The sequence below is a fragment of the Bos grunniens genome, chromosome 4 (genome assembly GCF_055505025.1).
Source record: "Bos grunniens cultivar Pamir isolate PY7600 chromosome 4, Bosgru_T2T1.0, whole genome shotgun sequence".
Taxonomy (NCBI): domain Eukaryota; kingdom Metazoa; phylum Chordata; class Mammalia; order Artiodactyla; family Bovidae; genus Bos; species Bos grunniens.
In genome coordinates, this window is record NC_141168.1 from 16,632,110 (window position 1) to 16,653,478 (window position 21,369).

General features: G+C 39.7%; 1 protein-coding gene and 1 pseudogene across 2 annotated transcripts in view; both read left to right on the plus strand.

The window, feature by feature from the left end:
• KDM7A (lysine demethylase 7A) overlaps positions 1–21,369 on the plus strand; it is a 78,439-nt gene that overhangs the window by 23,961 nt on the left and 33,109 nt on the right. For both annotated transcript variants that reach the window (XM_086395265.1, XM_086395266.1), the window contains 2 exons: positions 11,510–11,595; positions 17,507–17,624. In XM_086395265.1, the coding sequence (XP_086251391.1) occupies positions 11,510–11,595; positions 17,507–17,624 (204 nt within the window). Of the gene's footprint in view, positions 1–11,509; positions 11,596–17,506; positions 17,625–21,369 lie in introns of those variants that run through there.
• LOC147373698 (large ribosomal subunit protein uL16-like) lies at positions 1,061–1,851 on the plus strand (annotated as a pseudogene).

Here is a 21,369-nt window from a genome sequence, read left to right on the forward strand (position 1 = left end):
GTTGGACCTCCTTGCAGTCCCAGGGACTCTGAAGAGTCTTCGCCAACACCACAGTTCAAAAGCATCAATTCTTCAGTGCTCAGCTTTCTTCACAGTCCAACTCTCACATCCATACATGACTGCTGAAAAAACCATAGCCTTGACGAGACATTAGGCCCTAGAAAATATAGCTTTCCTTCCCATACTCACAGTGGACAACAGAACTGTGAGCTGGGCTATTGGTTCATCTTTTAAAAATCTGTTTCAACCTATAATCTATTTAATCTATGTATTCTTCTAGTAGATAACCCCACTTGGAAAATTAAGATAGGAACACTTAGAAGCTACAAGAAAGGAGAACAGAATAAATGGGCATAATATATAAATCTGTAATGAACAGAGATCCTTTTTTGCACAATATGGTTATAAATACCTATGACTAAATTTGAACATCCAATAATACTACATTCTTTTTCATTAACAAAAAGTATGGACATTTCAAAATAAGATCTTGAAAGAAAAAGTCATCTGTTATTTATTTTTTCCCCATCACATCTGTTTTCTATCCCTTTATATCTGCAAAATTCACGTTTAATTTGAGTATCCTAGAATATTGGCCAGGATAGTAGCCCAAACTAATGCCTCTCTAATGTGCTTGGAATTTCTGCTTTCTGTCAATCAGTAAATATTCTTTGAGCATCTACTGTATAGTCAGCTTTAGGTAGATCAGAGGAGAATAGGAAATTCTAAGTTATTAGTGAAGTGAAGTGAAAGTTGCTCAATCATGTCAGATTCTTTGTGACCCCATGGACTGTATAGTCCATGAGAATCCTCCTGGATTTTCCAGGCCAAAATACTGGAGTGGGTAGCCTTTCCCTTCTCCAGGGATTCTTCCCAACTCAGGGATCGAGCCCAGGTCTCCTGCATTGCAGACGGATTCTTTACCAGCTGAGCCACAAGAGAAGCAACTATTACTCATATCTTTAAGAAATGTGAAGTCTAATTGGAGTAACAGAGTTTTCACAGGAAGCAACTGTGAATAAGGCATCGCCCTAGCCTCTCTGCTAGGGCTTTAGATCAATAGTTCCTTAACTGCCATTTCTCTACTGAGCAAAAGAATTGCCTGGGGAGCTTGTTAAAAATGAAGATTATTAGGTACCACCCATTAACTTTTCCCTGTAGATCTAAGGGGGGGGCTCAAGAATGTATTTTTTTCTTTTAAGAAAAAATAAGCAGCTCTTTTCCCCGAAGATCCTGGTGTCACCATGGCCACCGCCCCTCCTGGTGTACTGTAAGAACAAGCTCTGTTCAAAGTCTGGCTTCGGTCGAGGTGTGTCCGTGATGCTAAGATCCACATCTTTGACCTGGGGCAGAAGAAGCCAAAAGAAGCTGAGTTCCTATTCTGTGGCCACAGTGTCAGATGCGTAGGAGCCACTTTCCTCTGAAGCGCTGGAGGCTGCCCGTATTTGTGCCAGCAAGTACATGGTGAAAAGCAGTGGCAAAGATGGCATTCACATCCAAATGTGGCTCCACCCCTTCCACATTATCCACAGGAACAAGACGCTATGCTCTGCTGGAGCTAATGGGCTCCAGACAGGTATGCACAGTGGCCAGCGTCGACACTGGCCAAGTCATGGTGTCCATCCGCACCAAGCTGCGGAACAAGGAGCATGTGAGTAAGGCCCTCCCTAGGGCCAAGTTCAAGTTCCCTGGCTGCCAGAAGATCCACATCTCCGAGAAGTGGAGATTTACCAAGTATAATGCCAGTGAATTTGAAAACACGATAGAAAAGCAGCCCATCCAGGGTGGCTGTGGAGTCAAATACATCCCTGGTCATGTTCCCTGGACAAATGGTAGGCCCTGCTCTCATGAGAGCCTGGCACAGTCCTCTCCTTACCTGTGCCCACCAGTATATCCTACTTTCCTATCAAAGCAAAACAAAAATAATAATTAAAAAAAAAAACACAGTAAAAAGATGTTGAAAGTTGCATGGTGAAAGCAATTGTCCCTCCCCTCCATTCTGTATCCATTCAGTTTTCTCTTACACGTTTTTTTGCAGATGGTTCCACACATTGTACTCTGCATTTGCAGGCATGCAGGCATGGGTGGGAGGGGGCGTACTCTTTTGCACCTGGCTTTTGTTGCTTTCCAGCATGTCTTGGAGATCTTTCCATATACCTTCTTGCAGATCTGCCTCATTCTTTTGAAAGGCTGCCTCGCACAGCCTGTAAAAGCTCCACAGGAGATTCTAATGCATAGCCAGGCTTGGAGCCCACAGATAGACTGAGTGTTAAATGGGTTTAGAAAAAGTTTTCTTAGATGTTAACTCCTTAAGTCTTGTGGTTTCTCAGCAAGGAACTGAACTCTGCAAATGTTTCTCATACTTCTAGATTCAAGTTGCTTTAGGACAGATTTTTGTATGGTTTTTGGGATGTGAGAGTTGGGCTGTAAAGAAAGCTGAGCACTGAAGAATTGATTGCTTTTGAACTGTGGTGTTGGAGAAGACTCTTGAGAGTCCCTTGGACTGCAAGGAGATTAAAGCAGTCAATCCTAAAGGAAATCAGTCCTGAATATTCATTGAAAGGACTGATGCTGAAGCTGAAACTCCAGTACTCTGGCCACCTGATGGGAAGAACTGACTCATTTGAAAAGACCCTGATGCTGGGAAGGATTGAAGGCAGGAGGAGAAGGGGACGACAGAGGATGAGCTGGTTGGATGGCATCACTGACTCAATGGACATGAGTTTGAGTAAACTCTGAGAGTTGGTGATGGACAGGGAGGCCTGGTGTGCTGCAGTCCATGGGGTCGCAAAGAGTTGGACACGACTGAACAACTGAACTGAACTGAGAAATCAGTGAAAAATACACGAAGGCATTTATGAAATCAAGATTTTTTTTAATCCTATAGCTGCAGATGTGGAGTTTAAATTTCTCATTAAATTAATTATTAAAACATACATGAAGGCAGTAATGTATAGACTCATGGCATAGTTCTTAATTCTTCCTTTATTAAGGACATTTCTAAACATACCTTTATATAATTGTTTCTGTTTATCCTTTATCATCATGACAAGTTTTTCCTCCCCCAGGATGATTTACAAAGTTCTTACTAAATTCTCAAATAATATTCATTTTGGGATGGCATTTATTTGCTCTTTCACTGGTTATAAATAGAAGTATAGTCTATCTCCGTGAAGTAGCAAATCTGCTGGGCACTGTTTGCATTATAGCTTTCCTTAGCCACTATAGACATACCCGACACGTAGCCGGACAAGCCAAAAGCAGATTGCTAAAGAGTAGAACAGCATATGCTGTGCTATGCTAAGTCACTTCAGTCGTGTCCAACTCTGTGTGACCCCATAGACGGCAGCCCACCAGGCTCCCCTATCCCTGGGATTCTCCAGGCAAGAACACTGGAGTGGGTTGCCATTTCCTTCTCCAATGCATGAAAGTGAAAAGTGAAAGTGAAGTCGCTCAGTCGTGTCCGACTCTTAGCGACCCCATGGACTGCAGCCTACCAGGCTCCTCCGTCCGTGGGATTTTCCAGGCAAGAGTACTGGAGTGGGGTGCCATTAATAGGAACAGGTTCCTTTCCAGGAGCGGGTTCATAAGTACAGTTTGTTTGCAAGTCCAATAAAGTTAGCCTAGGTACCCAGCTAACACAGTTGGCTACACAGCACTGTACTGTAATATGTTTATAATACTTTTCACACAAATAATACGTAAAAGCTAAACACAAAAATAAACATTTTTAATCTTATAGTACCTTGAAAAGTACAGTAGTACTTTTCTTTCTGATAGTCAGTTGGTAAAGAATCCACCTGCACAGCAGGAGACCCCATTTCGATTCCTGGGTTGGAAAAGCCCGCTGAGACGATATAGGCTACCACTCCATATTCTTGGGCTCCCATTGTGGCCCAGCTGGTAGAGAATCCACCCGCAATGAGGGAGACGTAGGTTTTGTCCCTGGGTTGGGAAGATCCCCTGGAGGAGGGAACAGCTGTCCACTCCAGTATTCTGTCCTGGAGAATTCCGTGGACTGTATAGTCCATCAGATCACAAAGAGTTGGACACGACTGAGCCACTTTCACAAAGATCCTTTGTTTACCATTTATATCGCCGCCTCTATGTATTCAGGTGTCGGGCAGTGACAAGCGTGTTTTCTGCGCTCTGGGGGGTAAATAGTGTAACGTAAATTATATTTGATGTGTATGTTTCGCACATTCATCCTGGTACAAGTTTTATTAGAAGGATACCAGCAGGATTTTCACTTTTTTGAAGGGTGTGTTTTGTATCCGTGAGCTCATCTCTTGGTTCTTCAGTCCCTCTTATTTTCCTGTCATGTTCTTTGTTCAATTCCTTTAAAAAAAAAAAAAAGGTTTTATTTATTTATTTGACTGCACCAGGTCTTAATTGCAGCACATGGGATCTAGTTCCCTGACCAGGGATCAAACCCTAGCCCACTGCATTGGGAGCATGAACTCTTAGCCACTGGACCACCAAGAAATCCCTGTTCAATTCCTTTTTATATCGTCTTCCTCCCTCACCCTTGGTAACCTGAATATTCTTAGTTAGCTGGCTGGAAATAACTCAGGAAGCCGTTAGGACGGTTGGAAGGATGAGCCAACTGTTAGAGGCAGGAAGAGTGTCACATTTTTTCTGAGATTATTATGAACTGAAAGAATTTGGTTCAGTATGCACTTCATTCAAAATCCTTGTTAAATATAGTTAAGCACAAAATATGCCAGTAAATAGCTTTGATGTGTCAAAAATAAAATCTTCAATGTCATGCTCAACTTGTAAGGAAAAGCACTTAATTTTATGAACACAGTTTATATGCAAGAGAATAACAGGAGTTGGTTTTTTCTGAACCAAAGATTTAATTTAAAATTGCCAGTTTGATTTTCAGTGAAAATATTTCATACATGCAAATTACAAATTTTTGCTTTAGCTGATACCTGATAATAAAGTATCTTAGGGTTAAAACACTGCATAAAACGTAGTTTAGATGTGAAAATGGCTATTGGCATTCTAGTATAGTTTTAGCAGGAATGTCAACCTGTTAAGCCAGAATCAATAAGCAAAGTAAGGTTTTTGGACCTGCAAAACAATTGTTCTACAGTTTCATTCTAAATATTCTGTTTATTAACTTAATTAATTTGCTTAACTTTGAGGGAGATACTGTCATTTCCGTCCTTACAGTCAAAGAACAGACAAGGAGAGTTACCCAGGTCTGTACATGGTTGTACATAGTTCAGGATTTTAACATAGGTAGACTGACTCCAGAGGACTCAACCATCAAAACGTAGTTAAAAATTGAAAAAGAGTTATCTTCTTTTTCCTTTTAAGAATGGCCATTTGAGTGTCTAATGTGTACTCTGAAGAGACATCACTGAAGGAAAAAATATTAAGCCTAATCATGAGGCCAAGTTTCCTGTGTGGGCTCAGACCTCATAGGTAATAAGCCCAGAGCTGTATGAGCTGTGATCGGTACCTAATAGAAGCATAATAATGTTACTGGTTACTATTAATGTATTTACTGTACCATTGCTTATTATATGCTAAGCCATATGCATTACATATTTACCTGCATTGTCCTGTTTAGTCCTAGGGGAATTTCTGCTCAGAGGAATTAAAAATGTTGCTCAAAGTCAAAACTACTGGAGCTAGACATCAAATCGGTTTTCCTGATTCCAAAATCTGTGCATCCCACTCAAGCCAATTGACCCCTGTTTTTCTGGTGGCTTGAAACTGGACTGGGTAGTCCTTGCCTGGCTTATAGCTGTCCCAAGGCTTCAGCTGACTCCAGAGTTATATGGAAGGAAATAGGAAGAGTAGGTTATAAACCAACCTCTCTACTCCTGGAGTTAAATCTCAAAGGCCACTCCCCAGCCCCTTTGGTGATATTACTGTGAGGTTTTAGGGCTTGCACAATGGATGACTCAGTCCTTTATGGAGAAGTTGTAAAAATTAGTTTTGGGTAGAAGGGTGAACTTTTGAAACACAGGTGAAAACTTGCAATGAAGCAAAATTTTAAATGAATGAATTTCATTACTGCATCCTTCTACCATCTAAGGAAGGATGAGAAATCTACTAAATCGTACATTGAAAGATTGTCCACCCCCCACTTTTTTTTTTTTTTTACAGACTGTGTTGCCTTTAGTTCCTATACCAAATTCTTCAGAAATTCAAGCTAGACATATATATATATATTTTTAACCTGCCTGAAACTTTGCCACAATGGATCAATTTTCAGATAAGTTTTCAGCACAGTTAATAATCAAAAATTTACTGGGATCATCATGTTGAGAGGGCACTGTAAGTGATCCTGGGAGAAGTCTGAGCTCAAGTCAGGAAGTAAGGTGTGTAAAACAGCTCAGTGTTAGATATCCACAAGTAGAGATGTGTGTGAATAAAGTGTTGCAGAACTTTCTGTGGGGTGATTGAGTGAAATTTCACCAAGGAGAGGACTGTAAGATTGCTTGGTGAGGAATGGGGAGAGGATTTGAAGCAAGAGGAATATCTAATGAAGTCTGCTGGCAGGAAGATCTTTAAAAATTTGGCCTCCAACTCTTCTAACATTGAGAGGAAGGAATATAAATGGGAGCATTATCAGGAGGAAAAAAAAAGGATATTTGGCAGATCCCAGGGAATCCTGGTTAGTCATTAATTCAATTCTGTTCTTGTCAAGTGTCACACACACACAAAAAAGCCAGCTAAGCAACAATTTCAGAAGGTTAAGACAATAGAAAGTGCTAAAGTTGTCACTGTCCCACTTACCAAAAGGCACAGAGAGTGTTCTGTAGATGGAAGCTAGTCAGCAAAGGTCAGACTGTCACCCCCACAGGAAGGCACCCCCCTCCACACACACACTCACAATAGTCTAAGAAACATTGAACATGTTGCCATTAGGAAAAAATGGAGCAGTTTGTATATGAAGGAAGATTTTGTAAGAGAAATGGAGAGAGAGACTAAAGGAGACCGAAAGTTATTCTTAGAAAACTTGCTTTCGGAGTTCTGCATCTTATGTGCCCTACTGCACGTGCTCTTAACACGTCTGTTACAGCTGTAGGGACTTAGAAAAGTGACAGTGTTATCGCTCAGTCATGTCTGACTTCTTTGCGACCCCATGGACTGTACGTAGGCTGCCAATCTCCTCTGTCCATGGAATTTTCCAGGCAAGAATACTGGTGTGGATAGCCATTCCTTTCTCCAGGGGATCTTCCCGACCCAGGAATTGAATGAACCCTGGTCTCCCGCATTGCAGGAGAGCCACCAGGGAAGCCTTTGTGACTGTAGAATTCTGTTAATGGGGCTGAGGGGTGGGGGTATCCTTCCTTCTGAGAGAGGAAACCGAAACGCATGTGATAGTTCCTTTTAGATCTACTCAAAGATCTGAAATAACGTTCTTGGTTTAGGGATATTTAATTTTTATGTTTAATTTGATTTTTTTTTAAATTTATTAATTTATTTGGGAAGTCCTGAAACTAATGTTATTTGCTTAGAAGTTTTATAAGAATCCTTTAGTAAGTATTAGTAATATGATAATTAGTAATATTATAATTAGTAATAATATAATTAGTAATATTTAGTAAGTATCCTTGTCTTAATTTTCTAAGGAATTTTGTTTGCATTTTAATCAGAAGTAGATGTTTTATCAAATACTTGTCCTGTTTCTTTTTAAATGGTCATGTGGGTTTTTCTTTTAATCTGTTTAATGTGGCACATTTCACAGATTAAATTTTTTTTAGTGTTAAAACCACCTTGCATTCCTGAGATAGACCAAACTTGATATTTCCAAATGAGAGTCGCTTATAATTTTTCTTTCTTGTATCATCTTTTCTAAGTTTTAATATCAAGGTCATGTTATCATAAAATGAGTTAGAAAGTAAGTCCTTTTTTTCTACTTGCTGGTGCAAAGTTATAATATTGGAATTATTTATTCCTTTAATACTTAATAGAACTTTCTTGTGAACCCATCTGGGCCTGGGATTTTTTTGAGGGTGGGATCATTTTTAATGTTATAAGTAACAATTTTAGGACTATGCAAATATTTTTTCTTTGTGACTCAGGTTTGCCTGTCTTATATTTTCTAATCTTTTAGCATAAAATCATTCATAATACCCTCTTTTACATTTAGTATCTATAGAATCTATAGTTTTCTCCCTCTTTTCATTCCTACCATTGGTTATTTATGTTTTATCTCATTGCTCATAAGCTTGCCAGAGGTTTGGCAATTCTATAAGTCTTTTCAAAGAATCAGTTTTTGGCTACAGTGCTCTATTGTATGTTTGTTTTCTGTGTCATCAATTCTGCTCTTTTAGTTTTCCTTCTGTCTGTGTGTTTAAGGTTTATTTTGCCATTCTTTTTGTTACTATTTGAGGTAGATTTTATTACTTCATTAATTTTAACCTCTTTTTCCCGTAATGCATATATTTAAAGTTATATATTTCTGTTTACAAGTTTTGCATTTGGCAAATTTTGTTATGTAGCATTTTCATTACTGTTCAGCTCAAAATAATTTTTAGGGTTTTGTTACGATTTATCTTTTTACTTGGCTTATTTATAATATTATTTCTTAATTTCTAAACACATGAAGATTTTCTAGTTACCTTTTTTGTCATTGCTTTCTCTCTTCATTGAACCGTGGCCAGAGAGTTTCTGACTTCACACCTGCAAAACTGACCGTGGCCCAGTGTGTGGTTGCTCCTTAAGAGTGGCCCGTGTGTGCTTGAGAGGAGGGGCGTGTTCTATGGATGTTGGGTGTAGGGCTCTATAAATGTTCATTAGGTCATGTGTTTTTAAAATTCTGCAGTTCAAACCTTGTATGTTTCATAGATTGTGTTTTGCCTATGTATTCTATCAGAAATATTGCTCTACTTTTCTTGGCTTTTCCATTTTTTCTTGCATCTCAGACTTGTCTGTGACCATCTTCCTCCTGCCAGAAGTACATCCATTAGCATTTTCTTTAATGTGGGTTGGCTGGAGGTGAACTCTGTTTTGGTTGTACAACTTTTTTCCTCCCCCTTCCTTCTTGAAACACATTTTAACTGAGCATTGAATGCTCAGTTAATAGATATTATGGGTTAGCAGATAGTTTCTTTAAGCACATGTAAGGTATTCTGCTGCTGCTGCTGCTAAGTCGCTTCAGTCGTGTCCGACTCTGTGCGACCCCATAGACAGCAGCCCACCAGGCTCCGCCATCCCTGGGATTCTCCAGGCAAGAACACTGGAGTGGGTTGCCATTTCCTTCTCCAATGCATGAAAGTGAAAAGAGAAAGTGAAGTCGCTCAGTCGTGTCCGACTCTTAGCGACCCCATGGACTGCAGCCCACCAGGCTCCTCTGTCCATGGGATTTTCCAGGCAAGAGTACTGGAGTGGGGTGCCATTGCCTTCTCCGAAGGTATTCTAATATGTTCCAATTTTCATTATTTCTGTGAGAAGTCTCTCATCCTTGCACGTAATCTGTGCTTTTTTCTTCTTATGGCTTTGAAATTTCCCAACTTTTGTTTTCTGCAGATTTACTGTGATGTGAGTTGACTTTTTATTCATCCTGCTTGGCAGGTGTTAGGTTTCTTAAATCTGGAGATCAGTGTCTTTCATTATTTCTGCAAATTTGTAGCTGTTAGCTCATGATATTGCTTCTGCCCCTGTTCTCTCTATTTTACCTTCTGAGGCTCTGGTTAAATGTATGTTACATTTTCATTTTATCCTTCATGGTTCTCACACTCTTGTTTGTATTTCCTGTCATCTTATTCTCTTTGCTGCATTCTGAATAATGTGACCACCATCTATTTCACTGATTTTCTCTTCCACTGTAACACCTATCAACTGATACCCACAAATTCTGTGTTAGTACTTCTTTGGCTCTTTTTCAGGTACTAGTTGTGGTTGTGTTTTTGTTCTGAAACTTTTGGGGAATCAGATCAGATCAGTCGCTCAGTTGTGTCCGACTCTTTGCGACCCCATGATTCGCAGCACGCCAGGCCTCCCTGTCCATCACCAACTCCCGGAGTTCACTGAGACTCACGTCCATCGAGTCAGTGATGCCATCCAGCCATCTCATCCTCTGTTGTCCCCTTCTCCTCTCGCCCCCAATCCCTCCCAGCATCAGAGTCTTTTCCAATGAGTCAACTCTTCGCATGAGGTGGCCAAAGTACTGGAGTTTCACAAACGTGTAAAATTTTACCCTAATAAGTTACTTAGAAAGTAAGCAAAGCTGCTGTGGTCTTCATTGATGAACTACTCCTGTGCTCAAGATGTCACTGTGTAGTTTTTCAAGTTCCTAGTTCCCTCAATCTTTATTTAAATGCTACTGCTGTATACTCCATGGAATAGAGTATTCCAGATACAATGCCTCAAACTAATTTAACTGGTTAATTTGGGATGTGAGACCTAACTCAGGATTGTTAGGGCTCAGTGCGCTCACCATGTCAGCGATGTTACCCACATTTGCTAGCCACCCTGGCTGATGACGACCATATTTTACAGTTGGGTGATGTTTTAATCTACCCAGGAAAGGGAGGCAGAGAGAAGAGATTGGAGAGAGAGAGAGAGAGAGAAAGAGAAAGAGAGAGGGTTTGTGAGCTCTCTGGGGTCACTTCTTAAAAAGACAGTAATCCTGTTGGATTAAGGCTCCTTCCTTATGACCTCACTGAACCCTTATTACTTCCTTAGAGGCCCTATCTCCAAACATAGTCACAGTGGAGTTTACAGCTTCAGCATGTGAATTTTGGAAGGACACAGACACATTGGGTCCATAGCAGGTAGCATTTACATAATGGTTGAGGGTCTTACGGTTTATGTTATAATTATTTATAACATTATAAATAAAATATATATTTATAAAATAAAATATACTTATTATGTTATAAATATATTATACTTCTGATGTCTCTACTGCTGCTAATAGTGAATTTGGGTATTTCTCAAATATACCCAAATAGTGGTATATTTGGGTATATTCTCCCCCACAATTATTCAGCAAATATGCAGAGAAAGGGGGCTTCCCTGGTAGCTCAGCTGGCAAAGAATCTGCCTGCAATGCAGGAGACCCCTGTTCAATTCCTGGGTGGGGAAGATCTGCTGGAAAAGGGATCGGCTACCCACTCCAATATTCTTGGGTTTCCATGGTGGCTGAGCTGGTTAAGAATCTGCCTGCACTGCGGGAGACCTGAGTTTGATCCCTGGGTTGGGAAGATCCCCTGGAGAAGGGAAAGGCTACCCACTCCAGTATGCAGAAGTGAAGAGAAGTCGCTCAGTCCTGTCCGACTCTTTGTGACCCCATGAACTCTAGCCTACCAGCCTCCTCTGTCCATGGGATTTTCCAGGCAAGAGTACTGGAGTGGGTTGCCATTTCTCCAGTATGCAGAGAAGAGAATAAAATTTATTCTTACATGTGTTTCTGTACTCTTCAAAATGCGTTAATGAGATTGTTGTACGTTTCTTAGCTAAGTTCTAACCGATCTGTTATAGTTAAGTAAAGATTTTTACCTAATTTACATATTGGCCTTATATTTCTTTCCCGTAGCTGTGTTGGAGTAGAAGAACACCATGCCGTTGACATTGACCTGTATCACTGTCCCAACTGTGCCCTTCTACATGGTTCCTCCTTGAGTAAGTACTAGAAGCTTAAATCAAAATTGGAGTTTAGAACTTAATTTATACATGACAATACTTAATGATACTCTGACTAGTTATATTATACCCACCAAGAAATATAAGAAAGATTTTTCTGAAGATATTGAGAGTGCAGTTTTTGTTTGAATTATTAACTTATTTAACAAGTCAAAGCATTAAGTGAAAAAAAACTATTGTTCTTTATTGCCACTGCAAAGCTCCACACTCAAAATACGTATTTTTCAAAGCATTCAACTTGAGAAGTGAAATACAGTAAAATTTTTCTGATTCTGGCTGTTTTTATCTCTCAATGTTTTTTTATAAAGGATTGTAACTAGACTTACTGTGGTGATCATTCTGAAATGTGTAGAAATACTGAATCACTATGTTGTGTGCTAGAAACTAACACAGTGTTGTTGGCCATTTATGTTTCAAAGACAGAGGCTCATAAAAAAGGAGAACAGATTTGTGGTTGCCAGAGGCGGGGGTGGGGGTGGGGGGCAGGACTGGATGAAGGTGATCAGAAAGTATAAACTCGCAGCTCTGAGATGAGTAAGTCCTGGGGCTGTACAACATGTAAATGTGATTCAGCACCGCTGTATGTCCTTTGTGAAAGTTGTTAAGAAAGCGGATCCTAAGAGTTCTCATTACGGGAAAAAATTTTTTTTCTATTTTATTTATTTTGTGTCTACATGAGATGATGGATAGTCATTAAACTTACTGTGGTCATCATGAAATGATGTATGTCAGTCAGACCATTATGTTGTATAACTTAAACTTATTCATTGCTGTATGTCAGTTATATCCCAATAAAACTGAAAGAAGAAGAAAAAATCAGTACTATTTGGGACAGTGTATAGGATAAGACTTTAATGCACATGTGCAGTACACTTGGAGGAAAAAATTAGTGCACTGACATGCTAAGGTATTACTTCTGTTGTCCATATTAGGTCCTGTTGTTGAGTATGGCCTAGAGTCCTGTCCCGCTGTCCTCTGTGATGGAAGCAACCTTCCCACAGTCCCTGTCCTGTCCCGAGGACAGAGGCCAGACCAAATCTCTGCCCGCACTGTCCTTTCTGAGGGTTGAGGGCATGGGCAGGGAAGCCACACGTCTTCTGGAGTGCATCAGCAACACATAGGAAAGGAGACGGTGGTTGCTCAGCCACTTAGTCGTGTCTGGCTCTTTGCGACCCCATGCACCGTTGCACGCCAGATTTCCCGTCCTTCACTATCTTGTGGAGCTTGCTCAAACTCATGTCCACTGAGTCAATGATGCCTTCCAACCATCTCATCCTCTGTCGTCCCCTTTGTTGTTAGCCTGTTACAAATGCTTCAGAATATATGGGAATATTAGTTATCGTACAAATGTGAGAGTAGAGAAGCCTTTTTAAAAAGGCTTTGGAATATATTGTAACTATTTCTTCTCTTAAAAATTTAGACTGCATACTAGCATTTTTGTGTTCCTAAAACTAAAGGGGAAAACTGTAGACGTAATCATTTTAGAACTAACTTTTCCCGAACATACCTTGTACACACTTGGGTCAGACGTGGGTAACATAGACGGTCTCTTTTTTTGAATTCAGTTTTTCCATAGTACTTTTTAAAAATAGAAATTGTGTTCTCTGGTTATGGGCAAGTGATTTTTCAGAAGCAACTTAGTAGCAACTGACGGCTTATCTGTTTTGTTAGAAATATTAATACTTTACCTATTTTCTAAGAGATTTAGCAATTTAAGCTATATAAATGTATTGAATTTTTTTTTTTTTTGTAAAATACAGATTATCCTTTTTGTTAGTTCTGCAGTATAAAATTTAAGGTTAGCAAATTGGTTTAATTATTACATATATAATTGACTAATTTATTGTCACAAATTAAAAAAAGATAGTTACTTATCTGTTTGGCTGCATCGGGTCTTAGTTGCAGCCTGCATGCTCTCTTTGTGGCGCGTAGGCTCGGTAATTGCAGCGCAGGCTCTCTACGTGGGCTTGGTTGCCCCGCACATGTGGGATCTTGATTCCCCAACCAGGGATCGCAGCCATGTTCCCGGTAATGGAAGGCAGATTCTTAACCACTGGACCTCCAGGGAAGTCCATAAATTTTTATAAAGTTTCATATTTTGTGTAGTGCTGAAGTATGTATTATATGACTTGAAGTAATTATTGACCAAGTGTAATTCTTGGAGGAAATAAATAATACTGGCTTGTTACATCAAGAAGAGAAACAGAACTGAAATGTAAGTTGCAACTTAGAATTTAAGTAAATAACCCTCAAATGAAACAATTTGAATTTAATTTCTATGAAATGTTATATGGGTTACTATGAATCAGAATAATGAGTATTTAAAACACTGCTCCATGTAATGCACTCTTATTTTCTTTTTTCCTGTGTGATTTAAGTTTTTTAAAAGCTTGTCATGCTCACTAAATTGACTTCACAATCTGTAATGGATCATGAAGCTACACTTTGAATAACAGTGCTTCAAAGGGGAGCTCATTGACTATTACCTGCCCCTTCATATTCTTCTCATCCTTGAATAACATAAGATCAGGCATGGATTGTCTTCTGGGCAATAAGTCTGACTCTGAGTAGCCATGAGGACAATGCAGATCCAGCAATCTGTTTTTATCCCGTTTTAAGGTCCCACCGTCCCGCCCTTCACCCTCACACCTAGTTTGGGTAATCCCTTTTGGACATTTTCTGTCTTGCTCTTAAGCCTCTCTTACTTGGTACCAAAGATTTCCTGTTTCTTTCAGAGTTTCTCAGGAATCCTTACTACAGATTCCATTCAGACAGTAAAATATTCATTAATATGGTGAATTTAGACTTTACCTTCTTAATGGGAATTAAGAACTCTATTCGAGGCCCAGTCTCAAAAAACCCAGCCCAATACTTAAACACATATTCTCAGCGCTCCTCAGGCATATGCAATCGAAATGCAAAGTTTTCTCTCCTTTCCCTATGACCACTATTAAAATATTCTTTCGCTGGCCTCCTTCCTTTAAGAAATTCAGTCAGCTCTTGCAGTGACTGATTTGAAGTGTTGAGGATGTTGGTCCAACAGGACATTGTAGCCTTCTGTTAATATCCTGCAAGTCAACACATTTAAAAGGAAAGAAAAGTAATTGGCAGCTTATTGCTTGCCCCAGACACTGTGCTGAGAAGTACTGTTAATAGATTTATGTCATCTCCTTTGATATTTGTAACACCTTGATGTGAGAAAAATGATATTACTAGGTCTTTGATGTAGCTATTTGGCAGAGCTGGAGTTTGAATCTGTAGCTGTCCAATCCCAATCTGTTTTAATTTTAATCTGTTCTACCAAAATGAAAATTAAAACAATGTAACATCGTTATTAACTTTCAAATGGGCAGTTTGTTCTTTTTCTTTTTTCCCTTCCTCCCTCTTTCCAGCTGTTGGCCAGGTTGCTTATATATATATTGGTGAGAATGGGTTACCTACCACTTTTCTGGAGGCAATTTTGTAGTATGTAGCCAGAAACAGATTTATGTATATAAATATTAATTTCATCTTTGTTTAAAGATGCATCTTCATTTACATCTTAAAATTCTAGGCAGCTTTTAAATTGTTTTTGAACATGTAATAAGGAGAAAATGTCCATGATAGTAAAGATAAGCATAAATATTATGATCCCAGCTGAAAATAAAATGGGGTTATATATCTGTGTATATGTAAGCAAAAAGCCTGGAATGAAATTTGTTTGTTTTGTCTTTTGACTGTGTAGCGAGGCTTACGGTATCTTAGTTCCCCAACCAGGGACCGAATTAGGGCCCACAGCAGTGAAAGCACAGAGTCCTAACCACTGGATCGCCAGGGAATTCCCTAGAAGTGATTTTAAGTGAGGGAAAAAAAGAACACACACTCACACACACACACACACACACACGAAGGATGCCTTAATGGTCTTTTCTAGGAAGGTTGCTTAATGATTGTCAGTTTTTTTCCATGAGGTTTTTTTTTTTTTAAATGGGATTTACTGTCTTCCATTTGAGGATCTGACTGCCATAAATTACTTGGGAATCTTGTTTGAGACTTAGATATGAAGGAACCTGATTTCTACCCCTATTGATTATTTAAGTGTGGTTTGTCCTTATCTGTATGAGGATCCAGCAGTATTTTATTATTATGATCTTTGTAAGGTGAAGGGTTTGAAATAACTTAAACTCATAGAGTTGTCACCCCTGCCAAGGTTTTATTATGAAAATGTTCAAATACCCAGGAAAAGTTGAAAGAATATTACCTCTAAACCCACCATCTAGATTCCACTATCAACATTTCACATTACTTAGATCTGTCCATTAACTATCCCACTGTACACTGCCCGTCTTATTTTTTGATTCCATCTAAGTAAATTACGGACATCAGTACATTTCCTGGGCTTCCCTGGTGGCTCAGATGGTAAAGAATCCGCCTGCAATGAGGGAGACCTGGGTTTAATCCCCGGATTGGGAACATCCCCTGGAGAAGGGAACCACTACCCACTCCAGTATTCTGACCTGGAGAATTCCATGGACCGTAGAGACCATGGGCTCTCAAAAGAGTTAGACATAACTGAACGACTTTCACTCACTCACATACATTTCCCAGAATTATGGAAGTTTTAGGCTTAAAAGTGATTTTCAAATTAAAAAAAAAAAGATGTAAAACTGAAATCTTACCTTGATGCCACACAAAAGATGTGCAGGTGGCTCCACCCTGATGAAAAGAGGAATGAACGAGGTACAGAGCCCCTACCTCAGTCTCCTCCCCATCTTCCCTTTTATTAAGGGTTCTGCAGCACAGTCTGAAAAACAGAACATTTCCCCTTCATTTCCACATCGAGGGCACTGCACCCGGACATGTTGCAGAGTAAGTTGGGGCTTCCCAGGTGGCACTAGTGGTAAAGAATCTGCCTGCCAGCGCAGGGGATGCAGGTTCAGTCCCTGAGTCGGGAAAATGCCCTAGCAGAGGATATGGCATCCCATTCCAGTGTTCCTGCCTGGAATGTTCCATGGACAGAGGAGCCTAGTGGGCTCCGGTTCATGGGATTGCAAAAGAATCAAACACAATTAAGTAACTGAGCATGCACACACATGTGCAGAGTAAGTTGTGACTAAACTAGGAGTCAAAGCCAAGTGTCCTGATTTTCGTTGCTGTGCCTACTCAAGTTTCAGCCTCCCAGAGTTGTAGACTTGCAGGATCTGAGCTTTAGAATGAACCCTCCGGGATTTATTCTGTCATCTCACTTGTCCTCCTTATATTATGATGCTGTTCCTGTGTCAGGGTAACCATGCTTATTTTGGGAATAAATCTTGACATAAAAGAGAAGTGACTGTGCTGTTAAAATAGATTTCTGATGTGAGATCAAAGGCCCTGTCCTGAGAGACTGATTTGGATGATCTATAAAAATCATGTTATGACCTAATGTTCTAGTGACAGTCAAGATTTTAAATAGTAGTGAGGTTTACAATATGTATAAATATGGGTATTATAAAAGGCTCAATCTGCTAATTTGAATTCCTTGATTTAATTTTAAAATAATTTTTGAAGTAGATTTAAGGGACTTCCTTGGTGGTCCACTGGTTAAGATTCCGAGGGTCCATTGCAGGGGGTGTGGGTTCGAATCCTGGTCGGAGAATTAATATACCGCATGCTATGAGGCGTGGCCAGAATAATAATAATAGTAGTAGTAGTAGTAGTAGAAGGATTTTTTAAACCCCACAGTTCACTGCCTATAGTTGCAACATTGCATAAAGTAAATTTTAATTCTTCAGCCTTAGGAATACATTTTAAAATGTGAGTATTATTGTACTTCACAATTGTTTCTGATTATGTAGACTATAATGATACCAAGTATGTGGTACCACTAGTTACAGAGATGTTTTCTTCTTTTAATCTTCTCAAAATCCAGTGAAAAAGAGGAGGAACTGGCACAGGCATGACTACACAGAAATTGATGATGGTTCCAAACCAGTGCAGGCTGGAACTAGAACTTTTGTGAAGGAACTACGTTCTCGAGTCTTCCCAAGGTATGGAACCCTGTTATAACCAAAGAACACTTAAGAATGTTACCTAATAAGGTGACATTATCTAAAGCAGCGTTTTCAAGCTTCAGGTTGCAAGCCATTACTGTTCTCAACCAAATTTTACTTTTCGAAAATAAAATAGAAGAGACAATTTTGGTGCATTGCAAGTAATAGAGTGAATAAGCATAGCTTCGTGGCAGTTTTGTTACATGTATGTGTACTGGATTGCTGTGTACAGACGTGCTTCTTAACTGTAGGTCTCAGCCTGGGAAGCACACTGACCTGCGGCCCTGGGCCCCATGCTTGGCTCCCTGTGTTGCATGCCTGCTGCTCCTCCTCCTTCTTTGCCTCGCCTCCTCTTATTTTCACGCTGTTTTTCCCTTATGTTGTTTTCCGGTCTGTCTCCACCCTGCTTCTGCCAGAAGTCCTCACAGCCATTGCTCAGCCTCTGGTGGCAGCAAGACTAGGTTTTTTTTTTTTTTTTTTTTAAAGATAATGTATTTGAGTTATGTGGCTCAAGAGAAGAGCATCAGAAGCGTTATGCAGCATTTAACCATGCTAATTTAGATCATTTCCTACTCACTGCCTGACATCTATTTAAAGTGATAATGCTTAATAGGCTTTTTACACGGAATCACATCCAAGCTTGTTTAAAAAGGGGAAGTACAATTTAAATTTCAATCACAATATCACCTGCAGCCTATTATGGAATTATTTCAGATCCTGTAAGTGTAAAACCCTTGCTCTTTGTAATCTTGAGGATTCCTGGCCATTCCCCTTCCTTAAACAGAAGCATTAATGAAACGGCTTCTGTTGGTTCCCACAGGTAACAGAGAGAGAAAAAAATATGAAACACAGTGATTTCCATGTGCTTTTTGTGATATTAAGGGCCCTGTTCTCAAATATTCTCTTTTATCAGTATCAAAGTCATTGGAGAAATGTCTATTTTCATTGATTGATTTGGAGCCCAAGTTTTCAGCCAGTGTCTCTCGGCTGGCTTCAGAGAGGCTTGTGAGTTCCTTAAAACTGTATAAACGATTTATTGTTGATGTGTGAATGTGAATTTTTCAGGGAGAGAGGGCATAGCTTTCACTGTTTTAAATAGGTTTGTAACTCAAAAGAGTAGTGTCAAAAGTCCTGGCCCAGTGATTCCTGTGGCTTCTCTGCCAAAGTGTTAAACACAACGAGTTAAATACAGATTATAGAGATGGTCACAAACGTCTACACTGTACTTATTATTAATTAAAGGTCTTGGTTTTATTTTGTTTAACTCCATAAACCTCCACAGGCAGAGTGACAATAATTAACTAAATCACACATATTCAATGGGATTAGCATAGAAATGTGTAAAATAAAGTGAATGGGTTATCTTCTCCACCCTTATTTTAAGACTTGAAGTTTTTTCGGATCCTTTTTTTATGTAAATGATAATTTTTAAAAACAATTGTGTGTACAGATGTGTGATGTATATACACTTCTAATTTTAAAAGATAAAATGGGGTTATGTTACACATATGTTGTGCAACTTGCTTTTTTTTACTGTTATATTTAATAGATACCCTTCCGTATATATACACAGGTTTATCTCACTCTTTAACTGCTGTGTAGTGTGCCATAGTTTGTGTGTGTGTGTGTGTCTGTACCATATATGTGTACCATAGTTTACTTAACTATCCCATGTGGTATAGTGTCCAGTTTTTTTCTCTTGTAAGTAATGATGTACCTATATTTTTAAGCACTTGCACCTATATATTTTTGATCACTTTGGATGAGTAAAACACCAAACATTTAAGATGAGGGAGTACAAGAGATTTAAGATTTTCCCGTAGATTGGAGTTTAAGGAATTGTTAAATTCTCAGAGGCTGATAATTGTTAATTTCCTCTGAGAAATTGTTAAGTTCTCAGAGTGCCGGGGTCCAGCCCCGGTGGATCCAGGGAATTCAAAGGGGAGACGGCGTCAGCGATCAGGAAACAATAGCTTGATTAAGTATTAATTAGAGATATAAAGAGTGGTTAAATAGGGATAGCTCAGCGAAGAAATTCAGTGGCGAAAAGAGGCTGAATAACTTGGTTTACGTGGAAAAGCAATAAAATTCCAAGACAAGGAATTTGCGCCACCTACGTAGGCCGCAGGCATCCTCCCGTTCTCCCAAAGGAGAGGAGACACTAAGGCCTCCCTGGTCAGATCTTAGAAGCCCAGGCAAAATTAGTAGGCTTGACGAGCCTCTACGCTCCAGACGGGAATTCAGCCAGAAGGTGAGAGAAAGAACGACATGAGGAGACCAGTCTTTCCAGGAACTGATCCGTTTCTTTATTTTCCAGGTCCGCTTTTATACTTTGAGTTATACATAGAGATAAGTGGAGAATACAAAGTCACGTGGGGTCAGCAGTCCTGACCCTTATTGAAACCACGCTTTTTGTCTGCATTCCTTCTGATATACAAAGTTCTCAGGTGATTCACATCATCTTCTGGCCAAGAGGCCTGCTAACATTTTATGACCCTTTCTGATGATGATTAGTCAACCAGAAAACTTATTTTCTCCAAAGGTGACTTTTCTTAAGTCAGGCACCACCTTCTGAAGGCACCAGATAAATTTGCATTCCTATAGGGCAAAGGTGCAGTGGGCTCTAATCAAGAAAAGAATTTACTTAGCCTAAGGTCCAACATGATTAATATCAAGGTTAATACTTATTTCTCTTATATGTTAGTTATATTCATTAATGTGTATAAGGGGCAAGGGATATGAAGATGTAGCAGCAAATATTGGCTCAACAATGAAACCCTCCGCCAGTATAATTCCTAACTAGCCCATTAATACTATACTAATAATTTTCTAACTTCTCAAAAGAATCTGTTTTAGAAAGTTTAGAGCATCTCGTGCCTCTCATGGTTGGGAGGCTATGAACAATCACATGTTGCCGGACAGGCCTGTTAGGCAGGCTAGAGAACCTTCAGATGAGTTTGTAGGTTGAAACACTCTTGTGACACCCAGGAATTTTTATTAACTGGAGCTCTAAGTTAACTCCTTCTCCAAGAGAGGTGGTGGGGGACAGCCCCCCATAAAGTCAGAGGTGTAGGTGAGAGCACAAAGCAGTAAAGTAGGCAGACTCTGGTTTTGGGGGTAGATGCTCGAGAATTTCCAGGGGGATTCCTGAGGCTCGATCCCGCCTTTGCGTATGCCGAGCCTCCTTCCTCATGACCTTTGCCATGGGCAGAGTTCCTCACCCTGGCTCCCGGCATCAGAGGAAAATAAAAGGCAGTACAGAACTCAGTGAGTCAGGTAAAGAAGCTCTAAGCCTTCTAGTTACATGACTGTCCAAGAAAAGTCTGTCTGGATTTTTTTAAGGCCTTAAACTGACCTTCTGTTACTGAGAAGGTGGGATGATCTGAGCTCAGTAATTCAGAAACCTAGTTTCTCCTTTTATCTCCTTGACAGCTAGGCTACAGATGACATCAAGATAGCTAAGATCTGATTGTAAAAAAGGAAACTGTTGTGTTTAACCTATGATGCAAATGTTGCCCTTAACTTTCAATGAATAGCAGCTGCAATTCTGTGAGCATTTGAAATATAAAATTGAGACTATCTCCATTTTTAGAGATCTCTGATTTACGGTTAGGGAACAATCAAAAAACTGGAAAATTCTTAAAGAGATGGGAATACCAGACCGCCTCACCTGCCTCCTGAGAAATCTGTATGCAGGTCAAGAAGCAACTGTTAGAACCAGACATGGAAAAATGGACTGGTC